Below are 17,632 nucleotides of genomic sequence, written 5' to 3'. Positions count from 1 at the left end.
CTCAGAAATTGGACCACTTATATGCATGCATTGACCATGAGCACTGACTTCTATTCTGAACCCTTGACCAGACATCTTGAGCCAGTAATTATGTAAAGAAAAATGTCTAAACTCAGAACAACTTATTTAATGAGTTTATTACAATTAAATACTTAATGGTTTTCAAAAGTTATACTTTTACCTTTAGACATATACACTGGTATATGAGAAATACATGCATTCATATGCACAGAGTGATACACAAATTGCAAGTTGATTCTGGTTTGAAATCCTTCACCGACATTTATTTTCTTTAACCTATAAGCTTTGCCCCAATGGTTTTATTCCTTGAGGATTTTCTGTTTCTCAGTTGGTATTAGTGTGATTGGGTCAACTTCTATTCATGGTCCTCTTTGAGTAAAATAATTAAACCATAACAAATTGGTATCTCTTTTCAAAATAGCAAGGCACAAATTACAATGGAGAGAAACATTCTGAAATAAAATTGCTTTGCTTTATCCCTTATTCTGCCATTTTTAGATGAGTAATATTTCTTAACTCTTCTATGCTTTAAGCTCTTCTAAAAAATGTGTCACTGTCTGTCCTAAGGGCATAATCTTTGTATCTATCTTACTACCTAGTATTGAGTGAATACTCTATGGCAGCAAATGTAGCTTATTTTAAGAGCATTTAGAATGACTTTGAAATAGACACTAATGGATACACCTTGTATACTTTTAAACATCATTTTGGCTCAATTGAAAGAAACATGAGTAACTTACTTATCTTAAGTAACCCTACTTTTGGCATTACATATACTTACATAATTTTGTATAGTATTTTTACCTATAATTTCATTAGCATTAAATATTTTTAATAAATATACTGAAGAACTCCATGCAGCATGAAAAACTGGTTCTATTCAGTTCACTGGACATTTTTAGCACCTTCAGGTTCTTTCATGATTTCTGTCTTCTCACCATATATTTCATCATGACTGCAGAGGCTGAGCCTTCTAACTAGATGTACCAAAGAGTGAAATGTGCAGCTCATTAATATCTAGTATGCTGAAGGTGAGCCTTTCATGAAGAGTTTCCATAGGCAAATTTCATCAGACTATAGTGAGTGAACTTGCAGTCCCACATGCACTGGCTTTCTGAGATTAAAAACATCCTGGAATCCAAATCCCTCCTGGCAGCCTTTTAAATAGAAGTAACGATCACGGCAATTTAGGGATGCTTTCCAACTCAGTCTATTAGACTTTATAAAATCATACTGTATTTGAAAAATTTTAAACTAAATTACCAGATATTCTTACAAGCCATTAACAGACTACCCTGGGTGATTTATGTGAGAAAAATGACACTCACATATAGAGATGGTACCAGAAAATCACAATTTGAAAAAATCTAAGATGCCAGAGAGATAAAAGTATTCTCAAAGTAGCCAAAAATAAGTGTGTGTTTTAGAATACATCCCTGCTAGATAGCCTTAATTACCTTATTACTTTAAAAATGAATTCTTAATATGAAACATAATCAACTGCAAACACTTCATTTTTATTTATTTATTTATTTTAAAAATACAACTTGAGAGTGACTCTGTATTCCCTTAACTTGTTTATGTTTGACTTCTGTATTATCAAACTTCTCTGAATTTATCCTTCAATTCAGTGGTAATATCTTTGGTCTTATAAGTACTGCCAACTTCTGAGTCTCTGAAATGTTCCATTCTAACAAAATCCTCCTCAGGGCTCTAAGTTTCTACCTCCAGGTCCTGATGATTTAACATGCTGGCTGATTTCCCTCATAACTTTCCTACTAAATACTTTTGTTTCCAAACCTTGCTTGGTTTATCACTTACACTACACCTTCCCCATATATTTAGTACCCTGTAATTCCAGCCCACAAAACTAAATGTCCATTCTCTGTATCAAACTACAGTTATTGTTTTTTTCTCATTGTTGAAGACAAGATCTCACTAGATATCCCTGGCTGGCCTGAAACTCACCATGTAGCTCAGACTGATCTCCAAATTTCAACAGTCCTCATGACTTTATCTCTAGACTGCTGGGATTATCAGTGTGCACCCCTATGCCTGGCTTAAACTACAGAATGTGTGTGTGTGTGTGTGTGTGTGTGTGTGTGTGTGTGTGTGTGTGTGTGTATTGCATGCATCTGAGTGTGCAGGTACACGTGTTTATGCATGTACATGTGCAGTCCAGAGCAGGACATTGGGGGTCTTCTTATATCACCCTGTCTTACTGCCTTTAAGCACTGACTGAAACTAAAGTTTACTCATTTCAGCTAACTGGATTGTGAGCTAGCTCTTGGGATTAGCTTATCTCTGCCTCATATAGGTAGAGTTTGAGGCAAGCAAAGTGTTTGTGTTGGTACTCGATATTTGGACTCAGCCCTCATACTTGTTGGTCACAATCTCTTACCTACTGATCCAGCCTTCCCCCTCTCCAACTACTACCCTTTTAATGATAAAAGATGTATGTGTTTCATGGAGTTCTTACTACATAAGACATACATGTGATATCTAGGAGATTAAAAGAAGCATACTTCATTATAGTTAGATCTGAAAATGATCATAAACATTGGATTCTAAATTCACAAACTCTAAAAGATTAAAAAGGTCAGCTATTGACAGCAGAACAATGACTCAAAAGAACATATTAGGAAGAAAACAGCCCGTTTTCATCATAGATATTGACATATGATTTTATGTTTTTGATAGGGTTTTGTCTGGTTTTGGTATCAGCATAATATTGGCTCCATAATAACATTTTGGAAATGTTCCTTCATTTTCTATTTTGCTGAGTAATTTGAGGAATTTTCGTGTATGCTCTCCTTTGAAAATCTGATAGAATTCTGAACTGAATCCATCTGGCCCTAGGTTTTTTTGTTTGCTTTATTTTTTGTTGGGAGATTTTTAATTACTTCTTCTATCCCAATGAATGACAGAGTCTATTCAAAGTATTTATTTCATCTTGTTTTAGCTTACTCTTAGCCAAGGAGCTATTGGCAATTGATAGCTGCATGAATGAGGAGAGTGAGTTTTCTTTTAGGAATGTAGTTCCTGGTAAGTTAATCATGCTACAGGAGAAGACCACATATCCAAGAATATATATGGCCAGCACCAATTAGACTTGATGAATGTTAAAACAACAACAACATAACCACAAATTTGGGTGGGTAGGAAAGTGGGGGTAATAGTAAGAGTTGGAGGATGGGTTTCATGTGATCAAAACAATTACAGAATTCTCAAAGAAGAAATACACTTTTTAATTAGGAAAAATTAAAATAGAAATGTCAGAGCCAGTGGTCTGCTCACAAAAGGGCTTGCTTGACACGTATTATAGAAAGAAGACTTGGTTGAGAAAGTAGACAGATGATCAGGGAAATCAAGAAAATGAACCCAGTAAGGATACAATGGGAGGCTTCTCCTTAGGTAGGTATTCTAGACCTGAAAATAACAAGGAAAGGTCATAAAGGAAGGATGCTGGTCCTCTAGAAGGCCATTGCCCAGAGTATTTAGTATTCTATGTACCACATAATGGTTGAGGAATAGAGACTGAGGGAAGTGTGTGTAAGATCCTCATATATTTTTGTTAGAATCTATAAAAACAACTTTCCTTTATAACCATAGACATTGATCCTAGGCAAAAAGGTTATCCCTAGTTTTCTCTACTGTTTAACTCTTCCTTTACATGCCCCAAATCTATAGCCTATAATATATTGGCACCATGCACATTTACTTTCACATATTATATTGGAGTTAATTTATCAAAAACTAGATATTTTCAGATAGATGTGTGTAGATGTAACTGTCTTGTTAAATAAGAAACACAGAGCCAGTTGCAGAGTTAAAAGCCAAGAGGACAGAGCAATAGCTGAGAGCTGAAAACCTTACCCTTAACTGCTACTCTGTCTTTTCTCTCCGCAAGAGACCTACTTCCTGTGTCCTGTCTTTTTTATAGACTTTCTGTTCTACCTTCTCATTGGTTGTAAACCCAACCATATGACCTCCTCATCACTGCCTGTCTGTACAGACCTCCAGGTCTTCTATGGTTGGTATTGAGATTAAAGGCGTGTGTCTGCCATGCTGGCTGTATCCTTGAACATACAGAGATCTGCCTAGCTCTGCCTCCTAAGTGCTGGGATTACAGGCGTGCACCACTACTGCCCAGCTTCTGCTATGGCTTGCTCTGATCCCAAGGCAACTTTATTAATATACAAATAAAATCACATTTCAGTACAAATAAAATATCACCATAGATGTGTCTTTATTTCTTACTGTGATTGGACATTTTATTATTTCTTTTATTTAAAACATGCAGCCCTTAGATCTGAAGAGATAGCTCAGGGATTAAGAGTACCTGTTGCTCTTAAAAAGAACATGGATTCAATATCTAACACCCACATGGTGGTTCACAACCATCTGTAACCAACAACTCATATGGTGCAGATACATTTATGAGGGCAAAACACTCACAACATATAATAAAATGAATAAATCTATTTTTTTAATGTAACCCTTTAATTTGTCTAACATACATATTTGGAATCTTCACAATATTTTTATATATTCCTCTTTAGTAGTTATTTAATTCCTGCCCTATGAGTTATTATACTCAATGGAAAAACCAACTTTGCATTTTACTTGACTGCTTACACACACTCTAAACTGTCCCTACAACTTGAAACCTCCCCATCCCTTGAGACTTTATTTTAAAGACAGATTTCACATAGCCTAAGCTGGCCTTGAACTGACCTTTCTGCCTTAGCCTTCCATGTTCTGAGATTTCAAGGTATGCTTTTATGCCATGATCTTATGGTTTTTAGAGTCATATGTTCCCTTGGCTCTGTAGTCTACAAATATTCTACAAAAGCCCTTTCATTGTTAAGAAACAAATGAGAAATGTTTCTTAAGTCCTATTGAGAACATCAAAATGCTTATTAGAATGCACTTCAGTGAATTTGTAGGAGAGCAGTCAAAGCAGCTGCATTTTCATTGAGTATCTTCGCTGACTTGGATAAATATGAGGTCTGGTGGTTGATATCCCTGAGCAGTGGGTAAAGGACTTAAAATCTAGAGTATTCATGAGGAAAGGTCTCCACTGTAAACCCTTGTAGACCCTTCCCCAGGTGAGTGGAATTCAAGGTAAGAACACAGATAAAGTGAACATAGTGTTTATACTTTGACTCTCAATACAGGGCAAGAAATTGGCCATTTTTAAACTGTAATGTTTAAGATGCAGAAATCTAGACTTTGATATCACAGCCTCTATCATTTAATTGTTCAAATAGGCATGCAGCCATGAGCATTGCATAATTGCAGGTGTTGCTGCTAATACTTGCTTATGGATATGAGTTGTCTTTGCAGGAAAAAAAACAAGATGAGTTTACGTTTCAAAGTGTAGAAATAGAATCGACACTTAAAAAGTGATAGGAAACACAATGAACTCTAAAGGAAAAGCAACAGGAAGCAGAAATGTAGTCCCCAACCTCTTCACTATCACGCAGGATAAAATAGTGACTTTGTTTAAGGACATTGATAATAGGTCTGACCATGCTAGCCAGTATAGTAGCTGTGCAGAAGAATTGCAAAGACTGTTTATAGATTAAATCTAAATTATCAAATTTAAAACACCATGAACATATTTAGCAGATTAAGCAGAGTTATAAAAAGAATTAATAGACTGCATTTCCTCAGATGAATTTATTAGTAATAACATACAGAAAAAACACAAACAAACAGAAAGACTTTGGAAAACTAGTTTTAAAAATGTGTAAGATATAGGAGAAAATATAGCCAAGTAAGGACTTAAAGAAAACAAAAAAGTTTTGTTTGAAGAGCTGATGATGAGAACTCTCCAAAATATCATAGATAAAAGACAAATGTAAACCAACAGCTATAAGCTATAACAATTGAAACCTACACCTGAAAAGAAGCTCATACTTATAAACATGGATGGAACCACAGACATCAAAGACAAAGACATGTTGAAAGGAGCCAGGTGGAAGAAAAAGTAGCTAGAAATGGAAGGCTTTGAAATCAATTTTCTGCAGGATGCATGGCCACCCAAAGACAGTGGAAGTATGTGTTGACAAGCAGAAAATACTGCCAATCTATAAAACTGTATGCCTTGGAAAACAACTTTAATATGAAAATATGTCTTTGCATGTCAAGATCACAGAGATAAAAAAGATGTGGTGGGAAGTTCAGAATACTGACTACAGATACAAAGAAAATGATCACAGGTCAAAGGCCTTACTGTATTCAGGAACACAAGGCTAATGACCTGGGGCACAGAAATTTTAGCATTGCACCCATTGTATAATAGAATTTTAAGAGCAAAGGAGAATTAAAATCCATGAGACAGTGACACACGTCAGGACGAAAGTTAAAGAAGAAAAAAGTTTTCAGATTTAGCTAGCCTTTTTTCTAGATCAATGGTAATGAAATCAAAATAATAATAAAAAATATATATATATAAGCAAACCCCAACTGGCAGCAAGGAAGGGGTTGGATAATTCTATAATCCAACAGTCAAAAAAGAATGCAATCAAAAAATCAGAACTTGGAAAGAAAACCCACAAAATGAAAACAAACAATTTTATCCATTACAAATGAATGAAATGCTAAATACTTAGCGGAAGGGGGTTGCCAAGCTCTCTGGAAATGACAGAGGATAGGCACAGGCTTGTCAGAAGAGGTGCTTGGGAATGTGAGGATGCTGAAGCTTAAGAATTAAAACTTCCAAAACTGTGAAATGCAAATACCAATAAATGAATGCGTGAGTAGCTACAATAGTATATAAAATACATTCTTAAAAAATAAACCTTAAAAATAAAGATGAGTTTACATTAATAAAACTTGAATTCATGAAATTTAAATATTCTTGATTATATAGTTGAAAAAGGTAAAGCAAAAATAAGAAGGCATTACAAGAGAAAAATTTTAAAACTACAAAATCCATTTAGATAATGTTAATGCTAGTCGAAGTTAACCCAACTAACATAGGTAGGCAATCACTCAGTTAACCAATCAGCCTCATGCGACACACTCTGATATATCAAACACACTCCCACACTGTACAGTGTTTCTTCTTTTTCCCTTTTCCTCTGAGTGACAGAGCCAAACCCTGTTGTAGAGAAGCATCGACACTTTTGGAGGACTGAGTCTGTATGGACTTTCATCTGACCATGAGTCATTAAAATAAAATTTCAAAAGAAGAAACAATAAAAAACAGCTTGTATGTCTGGAAACAGACAAATTAGGTGGCAATAGAGGATAATGGGAGAAAGTCTTTGCTACCAGTGTGACTCACCCATGCAGAGAATCAACATGCCCACTTCACACTAGATTTCCATAGTATGACTCACACATGCAGGGAATCAGCATGCACACTGCACACTAGATTCCCATAGTGTGACTCACACATGCAGGGAATCAACATGCACGCTAGATTACTATAGTGTGACTCACACATTCAGGGAATGAGCATGCACACTGCACACTACATTCCCATAGTGTGACTCACACATGCAGGAATCAGCATGCACACTGCACACTGGATTCCCATAGTGTGATTCACACATGCAGAGAATCAGCATGCACACTATATTCCCATAGTGTGACTCACACATAGAGGGAATCAGCATGCCCACTGCACACTAGATTCCCATTGTGTGACTCACACATAGAGGGAATCAGCATGCCCACTGCACACTAGATTCCCATAGTGTGATTCACACATGCAGGGAAATCAGCATGCACACTAGACTCCCATTCTTTCCTTCTCATTTGTAGAACGGGCATCATTGTCCACCTCATTGCATAAGGAATCCCTGTCTTCCCACTACCTCATAGAGAGTTGTTCACCTTTTTTTTTTTCCTTTTTTTTTTAAACTAATGCTGTCATTTTTCTGCAACTTGCCTCGTCCCTTCTGCTTCATGCCTTCTTTTTTTACTACAGAATTTTTCTTAAGGACTGGTAATATGACTAACAATTTGATCCTGTAAGTCCTTTAATTTTGTATCATTTTCCTGACGCTGACACTGTAAAACCAAACTCTGTAACATGAGGCCCAAGTTTCTTTGAACAGATTTTCCTGCCTTTCTACTGCCGTTTTCTCCAGAGCCACAGTGGTGTTTTATTCACTGGTTCTGGTAGTTCCTTTGCTTCCTCTGAGCACTCTCTCCTCCTTGGCTCCTTTGTATGTACCCTTCTCTCATACCTGGAATGTCTCTTTCTATGGCATATGCACCTTACACGTCCTTTGTTTCCTAAAGGACACAACACAGGCACCACCTTCCTTAAAATGCCTTGTCTGTGTTGTACCAGGAAATACATGAAAAGCAGGATATGTTTCCTTGCATGTAGAAAAATACTTATTGCTGTTAGGACAAGAATCCAAAGAAAGAAAATTGAATAGATGAAGTTATAATTGATGGCTTAAAAGATGGCTGCTGAAATGAGTGAGAAAGGCCCTTCAGTAGACTGATAATGGGAATAGAGACCGAAACTATTTAACAGGCAACACAGGGTGAAGAGAATTCCAGACTGACAATAATCAATGTCCAAAACCTTTGAGCACTGTGAAGTAAGAGCCACTAGATACAGCTGTGCAGTTTTTATGGTGCAAAATTTGCAAGAGGCCCATAAATGTCCAGTTAAGGGTGGACTTGCCAATCATTCCAACCTTATGTGATTGTACAGCTTCTGTGACAAAATGGATAGGTCACATCATCCACTTCAGAATTTAGTTTTTAATTGAAGATTGCTAAACATTTTAGTAAAGGTTTGTATGTTGGCTTTCAAAAATCAGAAGTGTGTATTTTGTATCCTTTAAATAGTGTATTGGAAATTCCATCATCAAAATAAAAAAATGTTAGGTACCAAATACAGCAAGTTTTAATTACGTGAAAAAAAACCCCACAAATATGGCAAATCCAAGTGAGTATATTTAATGGGTAATAGGGATTTATTAAGATATAAATTGAGGAAATACACTCACAAATACAGAACGGAGTAGACAGCTGAAGTCGTCCTCTGATCTAACTGGGAGCCAATTCACCTGGCAGTTCGATCAGACCATGAAGCAGGAAGCAGGTGGAAAGAGCTCATTCCCCTTCTCCCTTATCTTTTAAGAGGTCCCATACAATGGCAGGAAGCACTGCTTCCTTTGGGTTCCTATATCCCAAGGTCATGGGCAGAGCACATACCACTACATAAGTCTACTATTTCAGCAAGATTGAAAGCCATCTTAAACTGTGGTATAGTTTGAAAAGTGTGCTTAAGGTTTATGGATTGTGGACTTCCAGTCCAAGGAGATCAAACCAAACTATGTAAACCACTGATTTATAAATTTGTCTTTCTGATTTTATAAACTGACTAGGACCAGATCCACAGACTGAGCTCAACAGTGATAATTACAATTTACAGATGAAACAGAACACTTTCTACTTTACAGTCTCATACTAATATAAAACCTTGTTATAATTCTGTTTGTGCATACATAGCTTCATTGGCGCCAGAACATGTAAATAAATAGTTTTGGCAATTTTGCTTTTCCTGGAAGCACCTAGAAGGAAATAAAAGGGTTTTTTTTGTTGTTGGTTTATTTGTAAACGTTTCGTTGTTGTTGTTGTTGTTGTTTATTTTGTGTAAAGTCTCATAGACTATCTACTCTGAGAAAATCTTATTTCCCAGCTCAAGATGAAATTCTTCGATTTTTATATATTCTCCACCCACCTTTTATACTCACCCACTGTAAGGTATGTTCTTTAAAATACACACATCATAATAGAATAGCCAATAAGATTGCTGTTTTAAAAGCCTCATCTTTCATCTGTTTTAACCTGCCTTTCCCCCCAGATCCCCCAGCTGTGGAACCAGCATTCTTGGAAATCCGTCAAGGACAGGACAGAAGTGTGACCATGAGCTGCAGGGTACTGAGGGCGTATCCAATACGAGTGCTGACCTATGAGTGGCGTTTGGGCAATAAGTTATTACGGACTGGTCAGTTTGACTCTCAGGAGTATACAGAGTACCCAGTAAAAAGTCTTTCCAATGAAAACTATGGCGTTTATAACTGCAGCATCATAAATGAAGCCGGAGCAGGGAGATGCAGCTTTCTCGTTACAGGTAGGATACTAAATTGATTTGATTTTTGTTAATACATGATTTTAGAGTAATAGATTTGGGGCTTACATGAATGCTGGATTGAAATCATTTTGTAAATGGATAGATAGGTTTGTACATTTGTGACTTTACTGTTGTAGTTGTAACATCTATTTGGTTGTTTTTAGGGCAGTTCTGTCTTTTTGGTGAGAATAATGCCTGTGCCTATAAAACAATACAGATGTCTGTCTGAATTCACATGAAATGAGGAAGTTCTCCTGATATTGTTTGTTCCTTTAAGTGATAACACAATTAATTGATTGTGGTAACTAGTGGTACTGAGAAAAAATTGCAAGATAAGTCACGTGGTCTGGCTCTCATTTTTTTTTGGCCATCTGATCACCAGCCTAGGTCAGATCAGGCTTTCTCTCGACCATTGCCAGCAGTCTACAGAGGATATATCATTGTGGATTCCTGGGACCTCTCCAGTACTCTGCCCATTCCAGTTCTCATGTGGTCATCATTTATCATGGCCTGTTATTCCTCATTCTCCCTTTCTGTTCTTGATCCAGCTGGGATCTCCTGCTCCCTTAAGTTTTCTTTCCCTCAAACCTTGCCCTTCATTACTCCCACTGTTGTCCGGGTTGGTCATGTAGATCTCATCCATTTCTCTGTCATTGGGCGATCCCTGTGTCTTTCCTAGGGTCCTGTTTCCTAGTTAGCCTCCTTGGAGTTGTGTAGCAGTCTAGTCATCTTGTTTTACATCTGGTATCCTAACTATGGGTGAGTACATACCATGTTTGTCCTTCTGAGTCTAGGTTACCTCACTCAGGATGATTTTTTCTAGATGCATCCATTTGCCTGCAAACCTCATGATGTCATTGTTTTTCTCTGCTGAGTAGTCCTCCATTGTGTATATGTACCATATTTTCTTTATCCATTCTTCAGTTGAAGGGCATCTAGGTTGTTTCCAGGTTCTGGCTATTACAAACAATGCTGCTATGAACATAGCTGAGCAAATGCCCTTGGGGTATGATTGAGCATTCCTTGGGTATATGCCCAAGAATACTACAGCTGGGTCTTGGGGGAGATGGATTCCCAATTTTCTAAGGAAGCGCCATATTGATTTCCAAAGTGGCTGTACAAGCTTGCATTCCCACCAGCAGTGGAGGAGAGTTCCCTTGCTCCACATCCTCTCCAGCATAAGCTGTCTTCTGTGCTTTTGATCTTAGCCACTCTGACAGGTGTAAGGTGGTATCTCAGAGTCATTTTGATTTGCATTTCCTGGATAATTAGGGATGTTGAGCAATTCCTTAAATGTCTTTCAGCCATTTGAACTTCCTCTGTTGAGAATTCTCTGTTTAGTTCTATAGCCCATTTCTTAATTGGACTGTTGGGCATTTTGATGTCTAATTTCTTGAGTTCTTTATATATTCTGGATATCAGCCCTCTGTCAGATGTCGGGTTGATGAAGACCTTTTCCCATTCTGTAGGCTGTTGCTTTGTCTTGTTGACTATGTCCTTTGCTCTACAAAAGCTTCTCAGTTTCAACAGGTCCCATTGATTGATTGTTTCTTTCAGTATCTGTGCTACTGGTGTTATATTTAAAAAGTGATCTTTGGTGCCAATGCATTCAAGAGTACTTCCTACTTTCTCTTCTATCAGGTTCAGAGTAACTGGATTTATGTTGAGGTCTTTGATCCACTTGGACTTAAGTTTTGTGCATGGTGACAGATATGGATCTATTTGCAGCCTTCTACACATTGACATCCAGTTATGCCAGCACCATTTGTTGAAGATGCTTTTTTTTCCATTGTACATTTTTGGCTTCTTTGTCAAAAATTATATGTTCATAGGTGTGCAGGTTAAGGTCAGGGTCTTCAGTTCTATTCCATTGGTCCACATGTTGGTTTTTATGCCAGTACCAAGCTGTTTTTATTACAGTAGCTCTATAGTAGAGATTGAGGTCAGGGATCGTGATGCCTCCAGAGGTTGTTTTATTGTACAGGATTCTTTTGGCTATCTGTGAAGAATTGTGTTGGTAATTTGATGGGGATTGTGTTGAATCTATAGATTGCTTTTGGTAAGATCACCATTTTTACTATGTTTATCCTGCCTATCCATGAGCATGGGAGGTCTTTCCATTTTCTGACATCTTCTTTAATATGAGTAGCAGCAATGTTTTGTTTTCTTAGCTATTACTTCTCAGTGTCCAAGGCTCAGTGTCTCAGTTTGTCTTGGCTTGTCACATGTTCTCAAATATTTCATGGCAGAGCAATAATCTAGATACAAAGTATGACAAATTGGGAGAAGTACTAATACATTTTGATGTCGTTAGCAACTGTACGTTCCCTTTGTATAGTTTTAGACACTTGTTGAAATTATTCTGATAGTCTCTGTGCTGGGGTAAATCTGTTCTTTTTCTCTTTTTGAACCAGAGTTTTGGAATGTATTACAAGGAAATTACCTTTTCAATGTTATTCTGTCTTAAGTAAAATCGCATTAAACAGTTAGAGCATTTGTGATATTGAATGAAGAAGATGGCCCCTGTGTCATCTCTGAAAAGCTGTTGTTAAAAAAAAAAAAATGATGAAACTATCCCAGACTGAAAACTTGTTCATTAACAAGAAATCTAGTTGTTAAGTTCTGATTTTGAGCAATCTCTCTGTACAGGGTGGCTTTGTGTGTCAGTTTGACACAAGCTAGAGTCATCAGAGGAAGGAGCCTCAGCTGAGGAAATGCCTCTTTGAGATCCACCTGTGAGGCATTTCTTATTTAGTGATCGATCAGTGTGGGGGCGGGCAGCCTATGGTGGGTGGTGCCATCCCTGGGCTGCTGGTCCTGGGTTCTATAAGAAGGTGGGCTGAGAGGACCATGGAAAACAAGCAGGTAAGCAGCTCTCCGATCCTGTACTGTTTGAGTTCCAATCCTGACTTCCTTCAGTGATGAACAGCAATGCTGAAGAGTAAGCCAAATAAACCCTCTTCTCCCCAACTTGCCTTTTGGTCATGGTGTTATGTCACAGCAATAGCAACCCTAACTAAGACACTCTCTTTAAACTTGAGCCATTTTTACTACCTAAAACATAATATTAGATTGATGAAATTCGCTTGGCTACCAAGGAATATGAAGCAGTCTTTGCCACTGTTAATGAAATCCTTTTATAATTTGATTCTTAAAGTAGACTATTAACACAAAGCCAAAAGTTCCTAGGACAGTGTGCTTAACTTGGGGAGAGGGTAATGTCAGTGTAGTGAAATTAATAAGGACTGGAATGTTCTCTGTTATTTAAGAAGAGATTTGCCATGATCTAGTTTACTGACAATCTTTTAACAACTATTCCACTTCTATTTGTTTCCTGTGCCTGTGTGTACATGTATGAGGGTGTTCGCCTTCCATATACATGGAGGTCAGAGGACTTCTTGCAGGGTTCAGTTCTCTTCTTCCACTATATGAATCCCAGGATGGAACTCGGGATGTCAGGGTTGGTTCCCAATGACCATACGTGCTGAGCCATCTGACCCAGTTAGTCGTTTTCTACATAGTGCTTTCAATAATAATAGGAATCATGTAGAGGCAATTACTTTTCTCATGTTGGCACAAATGAGGAGTCTGACTTTCATTCATTAATCCTTTAAAAAAATAGACATCATAAATTAACTGTATGCTTTTCACTCTTTTGGCTTTAGGCAATTTCCAATTTTCTGAAGTGACCCTGGCTGTCAGGTTTAGGACCATGCTGCTTCTGTAAGATTTTCATTTCTTCCTTCTAATGTGACCCAAATTCTCTTTGAAAAGTCGAGGACAAGCTGAGACCAGAAGAAACTCTAAGCTCCATTCTTCTACCTCACATCCATGGGGTGCAGCAAGTGGATTTTGATAACCGTGGAAAGGAATAAATCTGTTATAAGTTTTCTCACAGGGGGAAAAGAAATACCTTCAGGCATTATTTTCTTTCTGTGGTGTGTGCTCTTTAAACTTCAGGTCAACATTATTGTTTCAAGATAACCACATAAAGTGAAATATTTAAAACACGCACACACACACACACACACACACACACAGAGAGAGAGAGAGAGAGAGAGAGAGAGAGAGAGAGAGAGAGAAGGAAAAGATCAAATTTTAAGTAAAGCACAACCAGGGATATGCATAGAGGAGTAGGCATTTCATAGTGTATGTGTCAGTGGAAGGGAAGGGCTTTTGAAAGAAAATATAGTTCTTTTACTGAATTATATCAGAATTAGCTTCCCTCAGAAGTTAATCACAGCTGAGAATTCCTCTCAGCTATCTTGAGAGAAACAAGGGGTAGAGAATCTAGTGATCATTTACCATATTTACTTCTGAGGGAATGTTTATAGTTGCCCAGATTAATATGGAATATTATGACACATTGGTGTACTAACATTAACTCATTTGTAAAACATGAAATTTTAAGTTTATATATATATATATGCACACATTTATATTAGTAGATAGACATTATATTTGTATCTTAATAAATAGTTTTATGCCATTATAGCAGAGTTCAAATGAAGTTTTACATTATGCCATGATGAAATGGTTCCGCTTATGAAAAGCATCCCCAAATGCTTAAAAGACCTAGAATCATTACTGTCATGACTAAATATCTTTCTGTATTTGATCCTAACACATATTTTGATCCAGAAAGGATGGTAAATCTTTACTGATTAAATAGATAGGTGACTTGATAGCAACATTTTTTATTAAAAGAAAGAAAACAAGAATAAATTCATTTTTAAAATTAGGAAAAGAGATGCGTTTGAACAAAGATAAGGAGTAGTTCAGGTTGGAAGTGAACAATGGATTTCATAGCAGGCTAATGACTGACCCCAAGGTTGTGTCTATGGCCTCATTCTGCAGCTCAAAACTTACACCACATGCTAAGATAAAACAGTGGCTAAGGTAAGCAGGGCAGTGGTGGCGCATGCCTTTAATCCCAGCACTCAGGAGGCAGAGGCAGGTGGATCTCTGTGAGTTCAAGGCCAACCTGGACCTCAGAGAGTTCCAGGAAAGGCATAAAGCTACACAGAGAAACCCTGTCTCGAAAAACAAACACAAACAAACAAACAACAAAATAAAGAGTTCTCAGAGGAGAATAACCTGGCTGTTTCAAGAGAGCTCCAAGTGTAATTAATTGTTCATGTTCTCATGTTGAGGAGGCAGAGTGAAATCTGAGAGGGAAGAGGAGGGAGTTTGAGTATTAACTGATGCAAAGAGGAGCCAAAGATGCTCTGATGTCTCAGGACTGAAAGAGAAGATCCTCAGCTCCTCTGCAGCCTCAGCAGGAAGAGACACCATGCTGGAAAACAGCTTCCGGTTTTTGTCTGCCCCTCAAACCCAAACCTAGAAAGAGCAAAACCTTAAGCCACCAGTTCGCAGTAAATTTTTTTGGCAGTCTTAGATAACTAACACATGTTTCTCATTGATTACATTCCTGAAGATTTCTCTTTTAAAATTCAGCAAGGCAAAAAGGATTGTTGTGTTGTGTCTTCCTGATGTTTAGTGACATAGTGAGAGTTTTCATGACTCAGCCGAGCTGTAAGTACTGGTTGTTCTTGTCCCCTGTAGAGCTAATGGAACTAGGTTATAGCTAACAGTAGAGCAAAGCAATCTGGCAGAATGATTTAACCTACAGAAGCCATCAGTTTATATGTTGGTTTATGTAACTCATCAGCAAATATCTAGAAATGCCTCCATATTAAAACGTCATCACAATTTCACCAGATGGACAAGGGGAGAATTCTCCTGAAGCTTGATTATGGAGAAGGGAAAATGCCTGTGTACTGATTCTATCAAGAGAACCAGAAGTTAAGGAAGACATGGTTTTACTCCTTTTTAACAGAAAGGATGCTGTTATTTGTAATAAAACAAAGCACTGGTTCATGAAATCCCAAAGGGTTTGTTTATCAAATATTTTAGTTGCTACTCCTTTGTACTTAGCAATCAGGATGACAGTTCGAAGTGATTTCACATGTTGTTTTTAACCACTCTCTCTATGTAATTCTTAAATAGCTTCTTGTGATGATGATTGTTTAAATTTGCATGTGGTGAGGGATATCAGACATTAAAATCACACACCAAAAGGAAAAGCTTTCAGTTTAACTTTTCATGAGCTATTTATAAAAAATGTAGATGATGGTATCACATGAAAACATAAGCCCAGGTAATTGTTATTCTAGTTTATATGACATAAAAATTAAAAGAATTATTGTTTTCTTATTTAGCCTGGAAAAGGAAAACATAGCGCCCTGTGGCTTCCAGAAAATACATCCAGTTAGAATTATAAAACAATTAATATTTAATATTTGGAAATAATTTTAGATTTTTTAAGAAGAAAATATATTATTCTTTTCAAAAAGTTATCCAATGCCAAGCAGAGTGAGCAATCTGTATATACATATATATTTAAATAAAAAGAGACCAGAGGCCATGAATTTAGCAGTGAGCAAGGGCAGATGGAACATGGGAGAGATTGGAGGAGGAAAGGGAAAAATGATGCAATTATATTTTAATTAAAAAGGTGTAAAGGTAACACTAGACATGCAGAATATTTTTGTTGGCTTAACCATTATTATAATTGAGTATGAAGACTATGTACCAGTGAATTAACTGAGGAAATTTTTACAATCCTGAAAATATTTGATAAGCTTTTGTGAGTACATAATAAATATGATATGCTAGATTATATCCTAGAAACAGAAAAATACTCTCTAAGCCTTAGCTAGTTTTATAATTGCATGATTTTATTTTCTTCCTGTTTTATGTGTTAGGGCCATGTAGTCTTTGGGATACTTTAATAGCACTTTATCTCCTCTTTTTCACTCTTTCTTGGTTTTAACTCCATGTCTATATTCCTGGGATTTATTTTCCTAGAAATCGCTTCTTACCGTTATACAAGAAATACTGGTGCTCTTTATGTCCTGTGAGATACAGAAAAGTTTCATTGCCATCCACATTCAAACCTCACAAAAAGTCTAAAGATTATCTCTCAATTCTACAAGATACTTCAAAGTCACTTTGAATGGGATAACACTGCCTAACAGATTACATCTTTTTAGGAGTTTGTTCCTTTGTTTTCATGACATTATTTTATGAAATACTAGTCCTGTGTGTTCCTCTAGACTAGCCTTTGTATACTATGGTGATGTCTGCACATTAGTCAGCTGTCAGCATATAGGCTGTGATATATATTATAGTAATTCATGTATTAATATATTAATTATGTAGAACATCTGAAAATGCCAATAATTTCCAAGTAATCATAATTAGGATGGAAATAGGAAATTATTTTGCTCTGGTTACTACCTGATGTATTACTTCTGCAACTACTATAAGGATTCTGTTGCAGAGCTCTGTGAACTAGGACCTCTTCCATCCTGTTGCTCAGCCACCATCAAATCCACATCCCATTACCTTAATGGCTCTGGCATCCTAATAATTTTTCCTCATTCTAGATGAAAGTGGAATCTAATTCTTTTTGAGGCTTTTCCAATAATT

The 17,632-nt window shown here is 36.9% G+C and overlaps 1 protein-coding gene across 3 annotated transcripts in view; it reads left to right on the top strand.

Moving 5' to 3' along the window:
- Mdga2 (MAM domain containing glycosylphosphatidylinositol anchor 2) overlaps positions 1 to 17,632 on the top strand; it is an 818,335-nt gene that overhangs the window by 666,168 nt on the left and 134,535 nt on the right. For all 3 annotated transcript variants that reach the window (XR_004946565.1, XR_004946564.1, XM_036206646.1), the window contains exon 9: positions 9,869 to 10,138. Coding sequence is in view for 1 of the 3 variants with exons in the window: in XM_036206646.1 (XP_036062539.1) it covers positions 9,869 to 10,138 (270 nt within the window). In the remaining 2 variants the exon portion in view is untranslated. The remainder of the gene's footprint in view (positions 1 to 9,868; positions 10,139 to 17,632) is intronic.

Source organism: Onychomys torridus, chromosome 14 (assembly GCF_903995425.1).
Source record: "Onychomys torridus chromosome 14, mOncTor1.1, whole genome shotgun sequence".
Lineage (NCBI taxonomy): Eukaryota > Metazoa > Chordata > Mammalia > Rodentia > Cricetidae > Onychomys > Onychomys torridus.
This window is presented reverse-complemented; position numbering and strand designations above follow the sequence as displayed.